General features: G+C 39.9%; 2 protein-coding genes across 13 annotated transcripts in view; both read right to left on the bottom strand.

Annotated features, from left to right (window-relative positions):
* The window catches only part of dst (dystonin), a 97,802-nt gene that overhangs the window by 45,481 nt on the left and 35,408 nt on the right, over positions 1-16,913 (bottom strand). For 11 of the 12 annotated variants that reach the window (XM_035663953.1, XM_035663962.1, XM_035663956.1 and 8 more), the window contains 16 exons: positions 16,513-16,639; positions 16,190-16,373; positions 15,443-15,600; positions 15,172-15,350; positions 14,924-15,062; positions 14,642-14,835; positions 14,398-14,560; positions 14,221-14,304; positions 13,932-14,039; positions 13,740-13,838; positions 7,241-7,387; positions 5,660-5,748; positions 5,469-5,577; positions 640-4,860; positions 391-537; positions 57-272 (listed from right to left, as the gene is read on the bottom strand). In XM_035663953.1, coding sequence (XP_035519846.1) covers positions 57-272; positions 391-537; positions 640-4,860; positions 5,469-5,577; positions 5,660-5,748; positions 7,241-7,387; positions 13,740-13,838; positions 13,932-14,039; positions 14,221-14,304; positions 14,398-14,560; positions 14,642-14,835; positions 14,924-15,062; positions 15,172-15,350; positions 15,443-15,600; positions 16,190-16,373; positions 16,513-16,639 — 6,364 coding nt within the window. The remainder of the gene's footprint in view (positions 1-56; positions 273-390; positions 538-639; positions 4,861-5,468; positions 5,578-5,659; positions 5,749-7,240; positions 7,388-13,739; positions 13,839-13,931; positions 14,040-14,220; positions 14,305-14,397; positions 14,561-14,641; positions 14,836-14,923; positions 15,063-15,171; positions 15,351-15,442; positions 15,601-16,189; positions 16,374-16,512; positions 16,640-16,913) is intronic. The other variant, XM_035663960.1, reaches the window with a different exon arrangement.
* LOC118329705 (desmoplakin-like) lies at positions 7,394-13,733 on the bottom strand. The gene is made up of 2 exons (XM_035663964.1): positions 9,943-13,733; positions 7,394-9,727 (listed from the first exon to the last, which is right to left on the bottom strand). The coding sequence occupies exons 1-2, from the start codon at positions 12,931-12,933 to the stop codon at positions 7,694-7,696; spliced, it is 5,025 nt and encodes a 1,674-aa protein (XP_035519857.1). The 5' UTR covers positions 12,934-13,733; the 3' UTR covers positions 7,394-7,693.

Genomic DNA, 16,913 nt, shown 5'->3' with positions numbered 1-16,913 from the left:
ATAGCTGATGCAACTGTTACATCACTGTATTTTAACTACTAGTAGTGAACACTGACCTTTCCCGTTTCCATTGCTTGAATTAGGGAGTGACTCCTTTCTGCACACATTTGGGAAACAGCAGTAAAATTTGGCTCTAACTCTAGATATGTCGAGGCCAAATCTTGGTGGATTTGTATGGGAATGCCCTCATCAGCAGAATTTAACAGCTGTTTGGCTTTCTCCAAATCTGCTGTCAGAAAACCATCCAGTCTGGAAAGCTGGGACTCCAGAGACTGGATAAAGGAGCACATTTGGTCAGCAACTAATGCATACATGTAAATGGAAAATTGAAAACATATGATACTGTTATTTATATCAGAGACATGTGTGCTTCAATTGTTAATTTCTCACCTGACATTCCTTCATTTGGATCTGCAGTTCCTCCATGTTGTTGCCCATGGGTGCCTGGCTCAAAAGGTCTTTTCTGACATCATCTAAAACATCAGCGTGATCCTGCAGTCTCCCAACGCTCTCCAAATAATCCTGGATGGAGAACAGCTGTGGGGAAAGAAAACACACAAGTGGAGCAGATGTTACTTCTGTCAAAAACTAAGGGAGGGAGTTGGCTTAACACTGAAACAACATAAAATTTACAAGTACCTTATTTTTAACCTGCTCAACTTTGCAGGCATCTGAGCTGGCAGGTGACGTAGGAGATGGATGGTGACTGTCTGCAGCAGAGTGACAGAGACCAACGTCATCTTCCGCTGACCCCTCATCTTCTCCCTCTGAGCTCTCCTCCTTAATGCTGTCGAGTATGTGCCGACGCTCCTCCTGAGAGTCACCCCCCAGAGCAGTGTTCAGAGTTTCCATCACTTCCTGAAGCATTGAAAGGTCTTGGCTTGAGGAAACAGTCTTAAGAACCTGCAGCAGTTGCAGCTGGATATTTGGAGCATCAGATTGTTCTGTCTTTTCACTGACTTTCTCTTCCTGCAGTATCAGTTCTGAGTTTTCTTTTTCTTTGTTGTTTAGACTGAGGGTGTTTTGCTTCAGCAAATCCATGAGAAGGTCTGGGTGACTACTCTCTATAAGTCCATGAGGTGTGTCTCTCTCGTGAAGACTGCCTTGCTCTAAAGGTTGTGGAGGATTCGGAACTATAGAAATAGTGCTTTCAGTGTCTTGAGTTTGTGCCTTTTGTAAATCACTGACATTAGTTTCCTCCTGATCATCTACATGTGTCCTTACAGCATCAGAAAACAATGATGGAGCTGAAGAGGAAACTTCAGGTGTAAAGCTGGTGTCTGGCAGGAAATCAGTATCTACCTGAGGGTGCTCAGAAGCACACACTTCTAATCCCTTTCCCTCTGGTAGAATATCAGATCCTAACCTTAGTCCCGTTATAGTTTCAGACTGACCTGAGACTTTTCCACCAATATCTGCATTTTGTTTATCACTTGTCTCTGCGGTCTGTGTATTTCTTGATGCAGAAATCAGTTCTACATCACTGGTGATTGTGAAAATGTCCTCATGTTGTCTCTCTGGGGAAAGACCATCTGTGCTTAATTCTGTACCACTGTGCCAGGAACCTGACAAATCTTTTTCAGCCAGAACTGTTTCAAGAGAAAGTCTGACGGGAGTTGAAGTGTAGCTTTCTGAATCTCCTGCATCAAAACACTTCAGACTGATAGTGTTTGTTGCAGTGACTTCATCGGAAACAATGGGTTGAAACCTCTCACCAACAAGCATACTCTGATCATTATGTGAGTATCTAGGCTCGGGTTCAACACTAACATCACTTTCTGAATGAAGTGCTGCTGGCTGAGGTAATGGGACTCTGCTGCCATCTTCTGTAATGTTGTTGTTATAGTTACCATTACCCATGGAATCTGAGATAATGGCACTTTCAACTGAATCCCTGGGTGATGAGTAATCTCTACTTGGAGTTGGCTCACTGTCAAAAGGTGACTGAGCTGCACTTGTGTCATTCTCCATTGTACTTTCCTCAAACAACACATTGCGATGTGATGAGGACATCTCATTAACTGTCTGATTTCCCACCTTTGCATCATATCCAGCAATGAAAAACTCAGTGTGAGCAGCAGAAGTGGCATACTGAGTCTGGATTTCTGGATCGGTACTGATGCTGGAGGTTCCGTCACTCAGACTGGATGGACATGACTGGGGACATGGGGCAGCGTTTTCTATCACAACACTATATACATCAGCTTCATCTGTCAACTCGCTATTGACTTCATCCTGTGAGTCACTGTCTTCAGCCAGTAAAAGTGGTCTGTCAGTGTGATGAACACACTCTGCAGTAACCTGACTCCACGAGGAGGGTGAGATCATCAGGGACCCGTGACCACCAACCGAGGGAGGGGAATGATGTAGATAATTACTCATCTTCTCTACATTTCCTGTTGTCTCACAATCTACCTCTGCATCTACATTCTCACTCTCTATCTTTTTGTTATCAGCCTCCTCATCGATTAGATCAAGCACCATGACAGCAACCTTCCTCTCAGTCGGCTGCTGAGTGATTTCAGCTTCATTAATATTAATTAAACCCTGATTATGATCTTTAGGGATGGAGTGAGTGCAGCTTTCCTCTGGGTAAATACTGGCTTTCGGGTCTAAGTTGAGGATCTTGTTGACATCTTCATCTTCAACTAATCCAGACTGCAATGAGTCACTGATACTAATGGTACAACCAGACCTCAACAGGCTCTGTTGTTTCATTATAGAAACAGCAATATTTGAGGATATGGATCCATCTGACACTGCCTGTTTTAAAACAGACCTAACACACTCCTCATCTCCTACACCTACGCCTCCTTGTTCACCTGACTGTAGGCAAAGCAGTTTCAGTACTGTCGTCTCATCAACTAGGCCCTTACGGAGAGCTGCCTCCAGGTCATAACGTCTCCCAGAGGTGACGTCTAAAATTCCACCCTCCTCCATCTGCGCTTTCAGAAGATGAATAGCGTAGTCTTGCTCATTTTCATCCTCCACCATGTCCTCCGAGCATAAAAAGTCAGCCTGGGTAATATCTGTACCTTCTGATTCACTAAAAAGTGAGTCGGCATCGTAGTATGGTAGTGTTTGATGGCGGGATTTCACTGAACACTCAGAGTCAAACATCGCTGACGGTGAGCCAACATTTAATCTGTTCTCAGAACATGAAGTTGGAACGACTGACAACAGTGGAATATCAATGTCTTCACTATCAGAACCTCCAACATCAATTTCTAAACTATTTCCAGAAACTCTCTCTGTAAATTCACCTGACTTTGTCCAATCTGTGTGGTTCTGACACATGGTTTCCTCTGCTACACTCGGCTCTGTGGTATCCATGTCAATGTCACTATCAACTAAAACTTCATTGACAGGATCTTGTTTTAAAGCCTTGTCGTTTGCATCAGTTTTTTCATCTAAGCTAATTCTTCCATTGACCGAAGAAACAAAATTATGAGGATCGGATGTGTGTTGCGTGTATCTCATTAACTCCTCTGTTTCCTCATTTATATACAACGGGATCTCTAAATCTTCCTGTTCTGAAAGATCACCAACATTTAAAGTGAGAGAAGTTACATTCTTCTCCATGTTTTCAGACATTATTGAATCCTCAAGAAAGATTTTAACCATTTTATTCAACTGTTTATCGAGTATTAAGACCCTCTGTCCTGATCTGGGATCTATGTAACTGTTTATCATTAGATAGGAGATGAACAACTGCTTTGCCTCTGTGTGAGTAGGGATGTTGTCAACCTTTAAGCAATCTGCAGCATGATAGCGCCCATCAACTGTGAGTTTTTTATACATAAGCCAAGATGAAAACTTTTCATTAAGGTGATCAACGTCAGGAAACACATCAGGAATTTCTATAGATTTCAAAATTTCTGCAGTGTAACTGTCAATCAAACCATTTTGAATGGCAGAGGTGATGTCTACCACCTCAGAACTTTCTGGAATGTAAAAAGCTGCTATTTTTTCCCGATTACTGAACAGTCTGCTGGTAAACTCACTGGTGGTGATTTGTTGCTCGTACTGGAAAGAGGTGGACACAGTTTGAATTTCCCCAGAGGTAGGCAACACAATTCCCATAAACTGCTGATTTCCAAGAACAGTGAGTGTGCTGCTAGAGCTCATCAAGTCACACTGAATGGCTGCATCCACCTTTAGACCATTGCCATTTTGGATGCTCCCAGTGCTACTCATAACATCCTCAGCTGTTATGTTTTGACCTTCTTTGGGGTCATCTACATCCATCTGAACACTTAAAAGCCCTGAGGTGGTCTCCTGATCACTTAAACCATCATGAAAAGACCTCAGAGTGTGAACATCCCTTCCTAATGTCAGTGATTTATTTCCACTGAGGCACTTCAATATCAGTCTATTGACCTCACAAGGTTCAACCTCCTGCACTGGCTCTAAGAGAGACACATCCTGGCAGGTCTTTTGCCTCTGAAGAATCTTTATATAGACAGAAGCAGGTATTAAACCACACTGAAATGCCCTCTCCAGGGTCAGTGCATCCCCTGTGTAGCACACCTGCAATCCATCACTGACTTCTTTGACCTCTATCATCTTGATGATTGGGTCTTCACAAGTGGCCCCTTCCCTAGCTGCTGCTATGTCAGAGAGCGACACAGAAGAGACATGTGAACTCTGTATGCACTTGCTTGATTCATTCAACTCTGGCAAGTGGTCCAGTGTGGATTTATAAGTGAGATCTTGTTCATCATCCCAGTCCAGACAGACATGCGGCTCAGACTGAAAGGGGCTGGAGGTCTCGGGTTGGGCCTCTGGGAGAGTAATTATGTGATCAATAGGGCTACTAATGTGTCCAGTCCCAAGCCCTGCATCACTGGATTTAAAATCCTAAAGAAAAAGAAAATTTGAGAAATTATTTAACTTATTTTAGCATCAAAATCTGTATTATCTACTGTATGTCAAATGTGCAATCAAAGTATTCAAAAGCAAGACAAAATATATACTCACCACTAGACAAATATGGGCATGTTAAAACATCATGTGCACAAGTGCAAGACTGCGTGGTTGTTGCAACAGGAGAGTGACGCATAATACATTTAAAGCTATCATGCACCTGGGAATGCAGTATCCAGCATCTTGCAAAAAGAGGGTAGTTAGTCACATCACATACTGTAGGTAAAGGGTTATGTGTCATTTCCATTATCCAGTTGACTTTGAAGTCAAGCACTATAATAATTGTAAAATTTCAGACCAAAGCCGAGCGCAACAAAGCATGTTTACAGCATACTCAGATTTTCTGGGGTTCAGTTATTTAAATCTTTTTTTTGTCCCTAATGAGTCCATAATGACTGCAAAAGACAACTGCACACACTGTACTAGGGAGAGGAGGGAAAAGGTTAGTCATGCAGCTGAACATCATGTGGCACTGTTTTCTAACACATTATAAGACACACAAAAGCAAACCACTCAATAGGAGTAATAGCCTGGGGTCGAACCTCTTCTGCAGAGGTTGTCTGATCTGAACAATGTTGGGAGAGTTCACTGTAGGCCTGATTGAGTGCCTTCAGCTGCTCCAGGGCCTTTTCTCTTTCCTCTTCTGTCATTCTGTAAGACAAAACACTAAGAATGAGGCTGAGGCTGTAAACAAAAAAGTATTTTTGATGTCAGTGACAGTAGCTTGATTTACTTGTCACTGTGTTTGTTCAGCATCATTTGTGTTGCCCTCAATGCTTCTGCAATTTGTTCCTTCTTAGTGACCATTTCCTCCACTGAAACCTAGAACATCAAAGAGTGGCATATTAATTAACACTTTATATGCAGTACAATGACTTACTACTTACTACTCTGAGTACAATATTGTTGTCACCAATATAATTATAGTTAACAGAGACAACAGGGACACAACGCTCACAAATACTCACACACTAGAATTGCTTTAAAAGACTGAATTTAAGTTTTCAATTTCAATTGACTTATTTATATTAAATATATCAATTGACGTATATAGACAACTGTACACTCCACTGACAAGTTTAATTATAAACCCCTGCACAAAATAATGCAATCCCATAGAACAGTTATGCAACTTTTGTTCAGAATGTGTCAAAGAGTAGATTCAGCTTTTTGCTCATTTTAGAGACTGTAATTTGGGGTATTGTTATATGACACTGCACTATACATTATTTTTTCATTCCCTTACATGGAGCGACAGAATATTAGAAACACTTCAAACACGATCAGAGAGATGGTTTATAATTTGACAAAATAAAATAAAACACTTAGTCCAAAGCTGTCATTATTAAATGGTAATTGCTTAATTTGAATTTTATCTATATTAATGTGTGCATATTGTAAAAACAATGACCAGATTTTTATTATTTTTTGGTTCAAATCCCAGATTGCTTCTAAAATGAACCTTACTGACATGTTTTATGTGTAATAAAATCATCAGCAATTACTAATTTATAATAATAATCAAAATGTGTATTTATATATATACATTGTATTTTTACTGTGGTTTATATATTTACAACAAAAATAAAATTAAATGTCAGTGTCCAGTGCTTATGGTCCAGATGACAGCACAAGACTTAATTAATTATATTAAGTAAATGTACTGAATGGACATTGTCAACACTAGAATAATTGTCTACAGACTATTCTCTTGTCTATTCTATTCTGTAAAACAATCAATTATAACACATTCCTTCAGGATCACCAAACTGATCCTTTTTTACAATAATGTTAATGTCATATACCGCAAACATCAGGGAAATTTCACATTTTAATGGAATAATGTCAGCTTTGGATTGTATGTAAACTGCATGTTTACATAGACACAGAGGGACAATGAAATGTATTTTGATATTTTAATAACCTGTTGGACTGATATAATCTATTGGTCACTGGGGTTGTTATGCGTGCTTGTGCAACTTATACATCATACATTATTGAATCAGTTATGGGTGATTAAAATGAAATCCATAATATATAACCATTCTTTTGTAAGCTATATGAACAAGGGATATGATAAGGTAACCTATAACCTGCCTATAGTGCACAATATATGGATTGAAATAATCAGAAAGTAGATAGTGTATTTTTATTAGAATTCATACACTGTGACAGCAAAACGCTGTTATGTTGTTTTGATTAGGAAAATTCTGTTCACCATTAAACCAAAGCATCGTCTCATGTACAACAAATACGTGGCAATATATGAAAACAGGACACATTGAAAACACCACAAATACTACACATTATTTACCTGGGGCTTATTAGAAGCGTCTGTGTTGGCATTGCTATCTTTCAAAGCATTCCCATCATTGTTTGGGGTCTGTTTCACATTGGACATCCAGTGCAATAGTTTGCTAACTTTATCACCATGCTCTCTTTTCTCCTCATCAACAGATCTCTAGAATCAAAACAGATGGGTTTTTGACAAGATTGTTAACTTTGTTACAAAAAATAAACAAAAAACACTTGAGGGGGGAATCCTGAAAGGGAGGGACTTCGCCAAAAATATAATTACAATCAGACTAAAAACACCAAAGCTCAAAAACCATTGCCAGCTGCATCAACAATTGGATGAAATGTGTGTGTAAACCAAAAAACAACATTGAAGTCAAGGTAACTTAACATCCAAATACAAAACCAAAGGAAATCCCATTTGCAGGTTTTGCTTTTATGCAATGGACAAGCATATATTTACAAATGTTTATTACTTATATGCCCAAACATAATGGAATGTTGATTTGGGTCCATAACCCTGAATTTTTGTGGCCTCCAGTAATCTCAACCCTGTGTGGCAGTCATACACACTTCTTTCAAGTGCCTCCCTGAACGTGATTCTTCTCTTAGTCTTTGGACATGTGAGGCTTCTGGTGTGGAACTTCTCATCTTTGAGTACAGAGGCAGTAACTTTGTCAACAAGGCCGCTCTGAATGACTTCTTCAAGTGAGACTCTGTCATGAGTGTCAGGGTTTATCAATCCTCCAGTCAGGAGCTGGAATTCAATACAGCGAAAGCCGGCATCCTTTGGGAAGAGATTTTCCTGAACAGCCTGGGAGACAGACAAAGTCTTTGAAGTCTTGGGGTGAATGATGCCATTAAACGCCTGCTCAAACTGCTGGAGCTGCTGATTCAATGCCTCATCCACCAGACCTCTTTTAAGAGCCTCCGAGAGGGTAACTTTCTCCCCTGAAGAGGGATCGCAAATGCCTCCAGTGCAGACCTGGGCCTCCAACAGCCGCAAGGCAGTGGCTCTATCAGTAAAGCCCTGTTGAAATCCCTGAAGAACTGACAGCCTCTTCCTCCGACTGACATCCCAGAGACCAGCAATGGGGCTGTTAACATCTTCCACAACAACCATTCTTGAAAATATGATGTCCGCGATCTCATAGATACTAAGAAGCCCGTTGCGATAGCTATCAAGCTCAGACATTTCAAGAAACCTCTGACTTAAAGCAGACTCTAGACAAAGTTGTCGGCCACTTCTGACGTCAATAATGATGTGAAGTGGGCTTCCACTGGCATCAACTATGGACCTTTCCTGCCATTCACTTTCCTGCTGTGACAGAAACAGGTAAGTCCTCCTGTCAATGTGTCTCCCCTTGAATGCTTCATACGCTGACATTTCGATGCCACAGCTGCTGATGACAACAGACGCTCTATGAGAACTCATGGGAGAGGTATTTGTGAGATGTCTCTCACCAAATGGGAAGAGAAACACACCACCATCTATGTCATAAAGGCATGTCTTCAGAATTTCAGAGTAGTATGCTTTCTGTCCAGTGTCAGGGTTGTGGAAACCTTTGGGGTTACTGACTGGATCATACAGACTCTGTAGAGTCTCCTTGTTCAAAAGACCCTGATCAACAGCAATGCTAGTCGGCACCCTGACACCAATCTCTGGGTTGATCAGTCCTCCAGTAGATACCTGGACCTCAAGAAGCTTCTTGCCTTTGTATCTATCAAGAACCCTTTCTTCCATTGCCTGAAAAACAGACAGCTTTTTGCCAGCATGGATGTAGCCACTAAAAGCTTTCTCAGCCTCTATCAGTTTGTCTTTCAGGCCTTTCTCTATAATACCTTTTTCCAGAGCCTCAGCAACTGAGTGTGTTTGTCCTGTGGCCAGATCTGTAAGGCTTCCTGTTGCAGTCTGAGCTTCCAGAAACTCAAGAGCGTACGTCTTTGCTAAGAAGCCCTTCTCAGCAGCTTCGAGGAAGGACATCTTTTTCTTACTTGACTCCACATAAACTCCGGCAATAGTTGTTGGTTTGCCGACGTGAAGTGATGCTTGCACCTCTTCTATTGTGACAAGGTCTTTCTCCAACTTGCGCAAAACCTCTTCATCCAAGAACTTGAATTTGATTAGGTTTTGAATACTTGTGCTGCCCTTGAGTTCTGGGAGCTTTTGGGAAGTTGAATACATGTCACTCTGTTTTCCCTCACTGTCTGTTGTTCTCCTCTCTGATGTGTTTACAGTTTCACTAGTTTTATGAATCTGATATGTTGTTGCCTTAGTGATGCTATGTGTGTCTGTTAGTCCACACAGAGCCATGTATCCACGTGCTGTCACTGTCGTGGACCTGTCAGGTTTGGTTTGGTCTTTTTGTAGGAGAGTAGGAGTTTGATAAGTAGAGCTATTCAAAGGTTTCTTTGTTGGTGAATCATGAAAGCTTTGGCTTTGAATGACTTCCATTTTATCTTGTTTCAGTCCTTCAAGAATGTTTTCTTTCCCCATTGTTGACATCTGTAGATGTGACATTGGAAGAACTTTTAAGTTACAGATGACTAGAATTCACTGTTACAGACAACTAAAGATAACTACAATGACTAAATAGATGTTTTAATAAATAGTTAGAAAATAAACAATTAGTAAAACTGTATTACATTTAAATATATTGTAATTATTAATAAATATGATATTTTGTTGTAGTGATTAAACTGAATTAACTTCATCCATACCTCTGAGGACACTTTCATTTTGAGAATCTCATCCTTCAGGTTGCATTTTGCATTTTCATAAGAGGGCACCATCCCCTGCATCACTGTATGTTCTGTGGAAGTGGCCTGGTTGTCTTTCACATAGTGATGCCTGGTTTCGGTCACTTCCTGTTTATTTATCATCTCGTTTTCAATCTTCATCCTGACCCCGAGTGTCAAAAGCTTTTCCTGAAGACTTCTGACTTCTTTGACATACAACTCTATTTGTTCCTGAAGAGATTTCGCTTCACTCTCCTTCACTGTCAGTTTCCATTCACTATCTGCTAACAGCTGTTTAAACTTAGCCGACTCATTCGGCTGTTCATTGCAAATGGTTTGTAAAGTGCTTATTTTTGAGTTGAGTTTAAGTTTGTCTTCCTCAAGTTGGGCAATCTGTGATTGTGCCTTAGAGAGGTCATGCCCAAGCTTGGTTCTTTCTTGCTGCAGTTTGTCCAATTTGATCTGCAGTTGCAGCTGTTGGTCTGTTTGTTGCTTTGTTTCCACTGTGGTTTGATACACTGTTTTAATCTGTTTGACATCTTGTTTGAAATACTTGTTCAGCATCTCAACTAATTCTGTACTATGTGACTGCTGTTTTGACTTCCCACTTTCAGTTGAGATTTCAGATTGAAGTAACATCAGTTTTTTCTCTATTTCAGTCTGCACTAGCAACAACTGCCTCTCATATCCCTCTTTCTGAAGTTCTAGTTTACTTTTCAACTCCTCTAGCATTTTCTTGCACTTCTCAAGTTGTTCTTCCATCTGCTGGGACTTCAGTTGGAGGACAGAGTTTTCTTTTTGCTTTTGTTCCGCTTCTGTTTGGGTGCGTTGCAGCTTTTCTTTCAGCGTTCTGACTTCAGATCCACACGAGATGCTTTTCTCTAGTGCCTCAGCTTTTTCCCTCTTAAGGATCATATTCTCATGTTGTAGATTTGATTGGGATTTGTCAGAACTCGACATTAATTCTTTCATTGTTAGTTTATTTTTCTGAAGCTCCGTTTCCAGCTGCACTATTTTTGATTCTTTGACTTTTCTTTCTTTGGTCTCTTTCAACAATTCATCTTTAGTTCTTTGAAGGGAAGAGCTTAACTCAGAAAGTTTAACATTCAAGTTCTCTACTTTCCTTTCTGTTGCTTTCTTGTCATTTTGAAGACCATAAATCTCCTGCTTTAGGTTTTCTGTAATTTTCTCTGAGCTGCTAGTTAACCCTTTAATACTGTGCTTATGTTTGAAAAGCTCATCGTCTAATGCCTTGACTTTATTGAGATGTGTCTGACTGTCAGCAGATTCTTTTTGCAGTTCTGCTTTTGTTTTCTTTAGCATCATGTTCAAATCATTAATTTCTGCATTTTGCATGTGGATCTTTTGATTTGCAGAATTCCTCTCATCAAACACTGACTTCAGCTCTGATTTCAGATTTGTTATTTCTTTCTCATAATTGGCAATGTTTGAATTGAGTGTTTTGATTTTCTGCTGCAGTTCAGTCATTTTCCTTACCTCCTCACTGTAATCCTGCAGCTTCATTTGAAGCTCATGGGAGGTTTGGGTTTTCTTATTTAGTTCCTCCTCAATAATTTGGACCTGTGATTTGGTGCCCTCCACCTGAGACTTAAAGATTTTAATTTTCTGATCCTTGCTATCAATTTCCATTGTCACCTGATCTAGTTTAGCTCTTGCATTCTTAAGATTATTTTCCATCTCCACATTTATCTGCTTTAACTCATCTACTCTTTTCTGCAGTTGAGAAGCAACTAATTCACTTTTCTGGAGTTCTGCTTCGAGGTTTTTACATTTGAGCTGCGACACCTGCTCAGATCTTTTCATTAAGTTGTTTTCTTCCTTAGCTGATTGAAGCTGCTGTTTCCAGCTCTCTATCTCTCTCTTTAAGGACTTGATCTTTTGTTCAGAAAATGATCTCTCTTTTTCCAATGACTCTGTTTGGATCTGAAGAGCTCTAATATCACTGTCAGATGAGACATTTATCCTGGTCAGCTCGTTGCATTTAAACTTCAGCTGATCTATTACTGCCTGCTTGGAAGCCATCTCTTCTTCTAAGTTGCTAAACTTGAAAATATTTTCCTGCTCAATGGAGCTTTTCTTATGCAGTTCTCCTTGGGTGATCTTCAACTGCTCTTTAAGGCCTTCAACTTCAGTGCTTTGGAAAAAAGTAGTTTGTTCCAATGAGGACTTTGCTCTTTGGAGAGACCTGATTTCCTCTTGAAGTTCATTGATGGATTTCTTCATGTTCTGTGCTTCCTGCTGCAGATCATCTGATTTCTGTCTCATGTTGTTCCTTTCACTTTCCATGTCCATCTGCAGTTTCTTCAGTCTGTTGTTGCTGTCATCCAACAGCTTTTTATAACTTTGTGCTTTCTCCTCAGCCATGTCTGCTTTTTTCTGGACCAGGACCAGTTCCTCTAGTTTCTGCTGCAGGACATCTGCCATCATGCTGTCATTTTCTCTAACTGAAGATGATTCTGGATCACTGTTGACTGTCAACTGACTGCCAAATGCCAAAGGCCGCTGAGCCAGATCAATTTCTTTAGCCTGGACCTGACTTTGAATCTGTTCCTCAGAACCTTCTTCCATGTTTATTTTTCTCTGAAGTCTGGGGCTCTGTTTCTTAAGATCTTGGTCATCGTTTGTTTTCTTTAAGAGGTCTTCTAGTCTCCTCTGAGCCAAAGACCACTTGGCCTCTGACTGCTCAATTAACTGTCTTGTGTGACTTAATTCCTGCTCACTGGCAGCTTTGTCTTTTACAGCTATTTCTAACTTGGTGCAATACTGATGAATGTCATGCTCAAGCTGTGATTTCTGAAAGGTTAGATCATCAATTGTCTTGTGTTGAGTTTCTACTTCTCCTTCCAACTTTTCCAGCTGTGCTTGTCTTTCAACCAGCAAAGCCTCCTGTTCCTGGACCCGTTGCTTAAGTTGACTAATCTCTACTTCCCCTGCAGCTTTTTGGAGCTCCATGCTCTCTGTCCTTTTTGCATTCTCTGCTCTTTCAAAAGCCTTTCTGTTCTATAACGCAAAAACATAAGTCATTCACTGTTTCAAGTTAAATTGTGAAATGAAATGCATGACTATTTTTACTTCTCTCCAGGAATTTGCAATTTCAAGGTTTTTCATGTAGCCAGGAATATTGTGGAGGGTTAAAAAAGTTAATATTTACTGAACAGATCTTTGAATGATTATTTGAATAGCATTTGTCACTGATTTGACCACCGCACCTTTGCCCTCTGATTCCAAACTTGTAACACTTTGTCACAGTTTTCAGCAAATAAGTTTGAGAATACATCTCAAGACCAATATTTATAAAATACTACACAAACTCCTGGAGAGCCTGTATTTTCCCACAGAAAGGCTAATATGAGAAAGACTTTCTGTTCAAGTATAAAAGTCTCTCCCCTCCCAGCAAGTCACCATCACCAGCAATGAGGAATTACTGTACATGCAGACATGCACTGCATGTGTGCATTTCCTTTGCTTCTTTTGCACAACAAAGCAAATATCTTCACTCATGATGAGCTGTCAAGTGAAGAACTCAAGGCACACAAGGTGTTTTTGTCTGTTACATTATTTTACGACTCACTATTTCTTAGTGGGGAAGTGAAATATGCTGATGCAAAACAGATAAGAAAAGAAACGAAAAGATAAGAAGGTAAAGCTAAACTGGCATTTAAGTTTGAGCATCCACATAGCACCAAAAGTCAGAAATGTGCTGCGTTAGCCACTGTAAATATAGGAAGCCAGGAAGTATTAAAATATGAATCTCTCACCTCCTCGTCTTCAGTTCTCTTCAGTGTCTCGCTGGCAAACTTCACATACTGCGTCATGAGAGTCACAAGAGCAGTGTAGCGGGTTCGGAGATCCATGAACTGTGAAATCAAACAAAGAAAAAGTATGTCATTCATATGTGTCTATATAGAGCACACATTTCCTGTGCTACCAAAGTTAAATCATAGTTTTACCTCCTGCTGAATGGCATCAGAGGAGCTCTGCATCCTCCGTTTCTTTAGAGGGGATTTGTGTTGGGAATCAACCATCGCTCTGAAGGTCATCAGCTGAAGTTCATAATCCTAAAAAAAGAGATTTATGTGTAAGTTTACAAGGTTGTTTATCAGCAACAATTGTCAGTTTGGTCCTTGCCCAACAATGCTGGAATGCTACAAATTGCATATATAAGAAAAAACATGAGAAAATTCAACGAAATAGCTACACAAAAATAAAAACATGTCAAATTGAAATAAATTTGCTTACTTTAATGGAAGAGGAGTACTGCTCGGAGTACTTCTGACACTCATCAATTCTGCTCTGTTTTTGTTCAATTTCAGCAACAAGGACCTGAAAAACAATTTTTTTTTAATCAAGTATATATTTATGCATCCATATATGTACTCTGTCTGTCTTATTGTAAAACTTGAATTCTTGTCCTACCTTCTGTTTGTTTAACAGCTCAGCCAGTGCCTTACTGTCTTCAGGTTTGTTTTCCTGGGCCTTTAGCTGTGCTACTTCCATTTCTCTGACCCATTCATCAAGACAACTATAAGAGTCTCTGTAGTGTTTCAGAGATTTGCTGATACCATCCAGATCCCGAAGCCTGAAATTGAATAGTTAACGTAAATAAGCAATACTTAGATTTACAATACCAAAAATCCTATAAGAAGAAATGAACACTAACCTGTTATCAATCTGGGAGTGAATGTTCTGCCACCTTTCACTCAGCTGATCTGCTTTCTCTTTGTGCCAGTCCAGGTCAAAGTCACGTTCGTTATGCACCTTAAACATGCGGTCACTGATGACTCGTGCTTTCTGCAGCTCATCCTCCATGTCATGGAACACCTCCTGCTTCTCATCAATCTCTGACCTCCATTGCTACAATCATAAGGAGGAAAGATTACTCGAAAAGAACTAATAGCGTTAATTAATGTTGGTGAAAATGTTGACTGCAACAGTGTATTACCTTAAGTGTTGAAATGACTGACTCAATGGACTTGACATCAGAGTTCATAGCATCTTCCTCATAGAGTTTGGATTCGTAAGTCTTAACTAGCGCCTCCGCACTCTGGCTGTGCTTCACCACTAAGCTCACTGTTTTCAATCTGCAAAACAAAGAGATACAACTCAGGTGCTTTTAATGCAAATGTCTGTCTAGTATAAATATACAAATGTCACCGTGATTGCTTCTTGACAAAGAAGGTCGTGTCTTACTTGTCCATATAAATGGAAGACATGGAGTACACTTGGCTCATGCTTTGGACGAGGACGGTGAGTTCAGAGGAAAGTGTCGGCACAGACGGAGCACCTGCAGCCTGTCTTAGGAACAGCTCACACTTATCCTTCATGACGTCAAGGTCCTCCTTCAGTTTATTCAGCTCCGCCGTCTTCTTCTGCAAAGCGGCATGTAGAAAATCAAGATTAAAACAACAGCAGCAGTTAGTTCTTGAAGGCGTTAAATATTTATTGATACGCAGATGTGTACCTCATGTTCTGTGATGCGCTGCAGACTCTGCTCCAGGTCATCTCTCTCCAACGGCGTACGGAGTTGCCTGATCAGGTGTTCTTCATGGGCCTCCAGATGCATCCGGAAGTTACGTATTTCTGAGATGTAATGATTGTATACGGACTCCTCGTGTTCCTCTGTTTACCAGGGAAATATTATCAGTACAAATAATCAACATCAACTATGTTTCAAACAGTGACAGGAAGGTTTTTTAAAAAAAATAATAGTTAATATAACAGTTTCCTTCTAATTGAAAATTACTACTATTTGATAGGCAAATACTAAATGATACAACAAATGGAACCTTGAACCTACATATTGGGTTACACCTCTAGTTCACCTCTAGGTGGCAGCATTATCACAGAGAAAGGCCAGCATTGCTGCTACATAAATAGAACACTGTACACTGCTAAAGTAGTCATACACAGTTTAGGAAAAATGGTTTTACCAACAACTTATTTCAGAAAAGGGGAGAGACAATATGTAAATGACTATACTCCCCCCTATTTTAAACCCATAACCATTAACAACAGTCTTTGCTTTTCATTCACATCAAAGCCAACCATCCACTTAGAAACTCTTCTTAATTGAGTAAAAAAACACATAATTCCAAAAGGCATTGACTTAAGGCTTAAAGGGGCTTATAGAACCATGTGTTTCCTTCACAGTGCTCAATGTACACCAGCTCTTTGTTGGGGGGGGACATGAAGGGAATGTGAGCCTTGCCTCTTTCTGCAGATCGGAGTAGTTCCTGGTAGTACTCCTTGCAGGCCACGACGTCTCTCTCTAGCTGGGCGCAGTCTGCCACCGTGAATACCTCGGACTCCTCACTGTCTTCCAGGAACTCGTCGAAGTGGGACTGCAGGTTGCTCAAAACCTGCTGATGCTCACCTTGTAACATGGTCTTTATCTGCGGTGGATAGAAGAATGAAAGTGAAAATAAGATAAAAGAATGAGGATCAAAACGGAGCCTGATTGTTGTAAATGATCATCGGCTGATGTTGGAAAGTGTGAGTCTAAAAAAGGTAAAATATGATATTTAAACATACTGAGGACACATTCCAGTTGCGGATGGCTCGTATATCAGCCATTAGATAATGCCAAGATACAACACTCTTCATGTTGATGTGGGAGTGGTGCCACAGAGCCAGGACATTCTGGTATAACTGCTCAGTTCTGCAGGAAAAACAAGAGACATAAATAATTCATCCCAACAAAGTCACATATTCAGTAACAGTCATTTGAGCTCAAGAACAAACTTAAGAACCTGAGAAAAACAACTCTCTATTGACTTATTTTTTAATTGTTCATTTTAAATGAACAATTAAAAATAATTTTAAACAACAATTTTAAAAATAATTGTTATTATTTTTATTTTTGTATATATTAATCAACTTGGTTGGTAGCCCTATAATAATCAAGTTTATTAATAATGGTGATTGCTGCTAAT

The sequence above is a fragment of the Morone saxatilis genome, unplaced genomic scaffold (assembly GCF_004916995.1).
Source record: "Morone saxatilis isolate NCDOM2014 unplaced genomic scaffold, NCSU_SB_2.0 Contig19, whole genome shotgun sequence".
NCBI lineage: Eukaryota > Metazoa > Chordata > Actinopteri > Moronidae > Morone > Morone saxatilis.
Note: the sequence above shows the minus strand (reverse complement) of the source record. Positions and strands in the feature narration are given on the sequence as shown.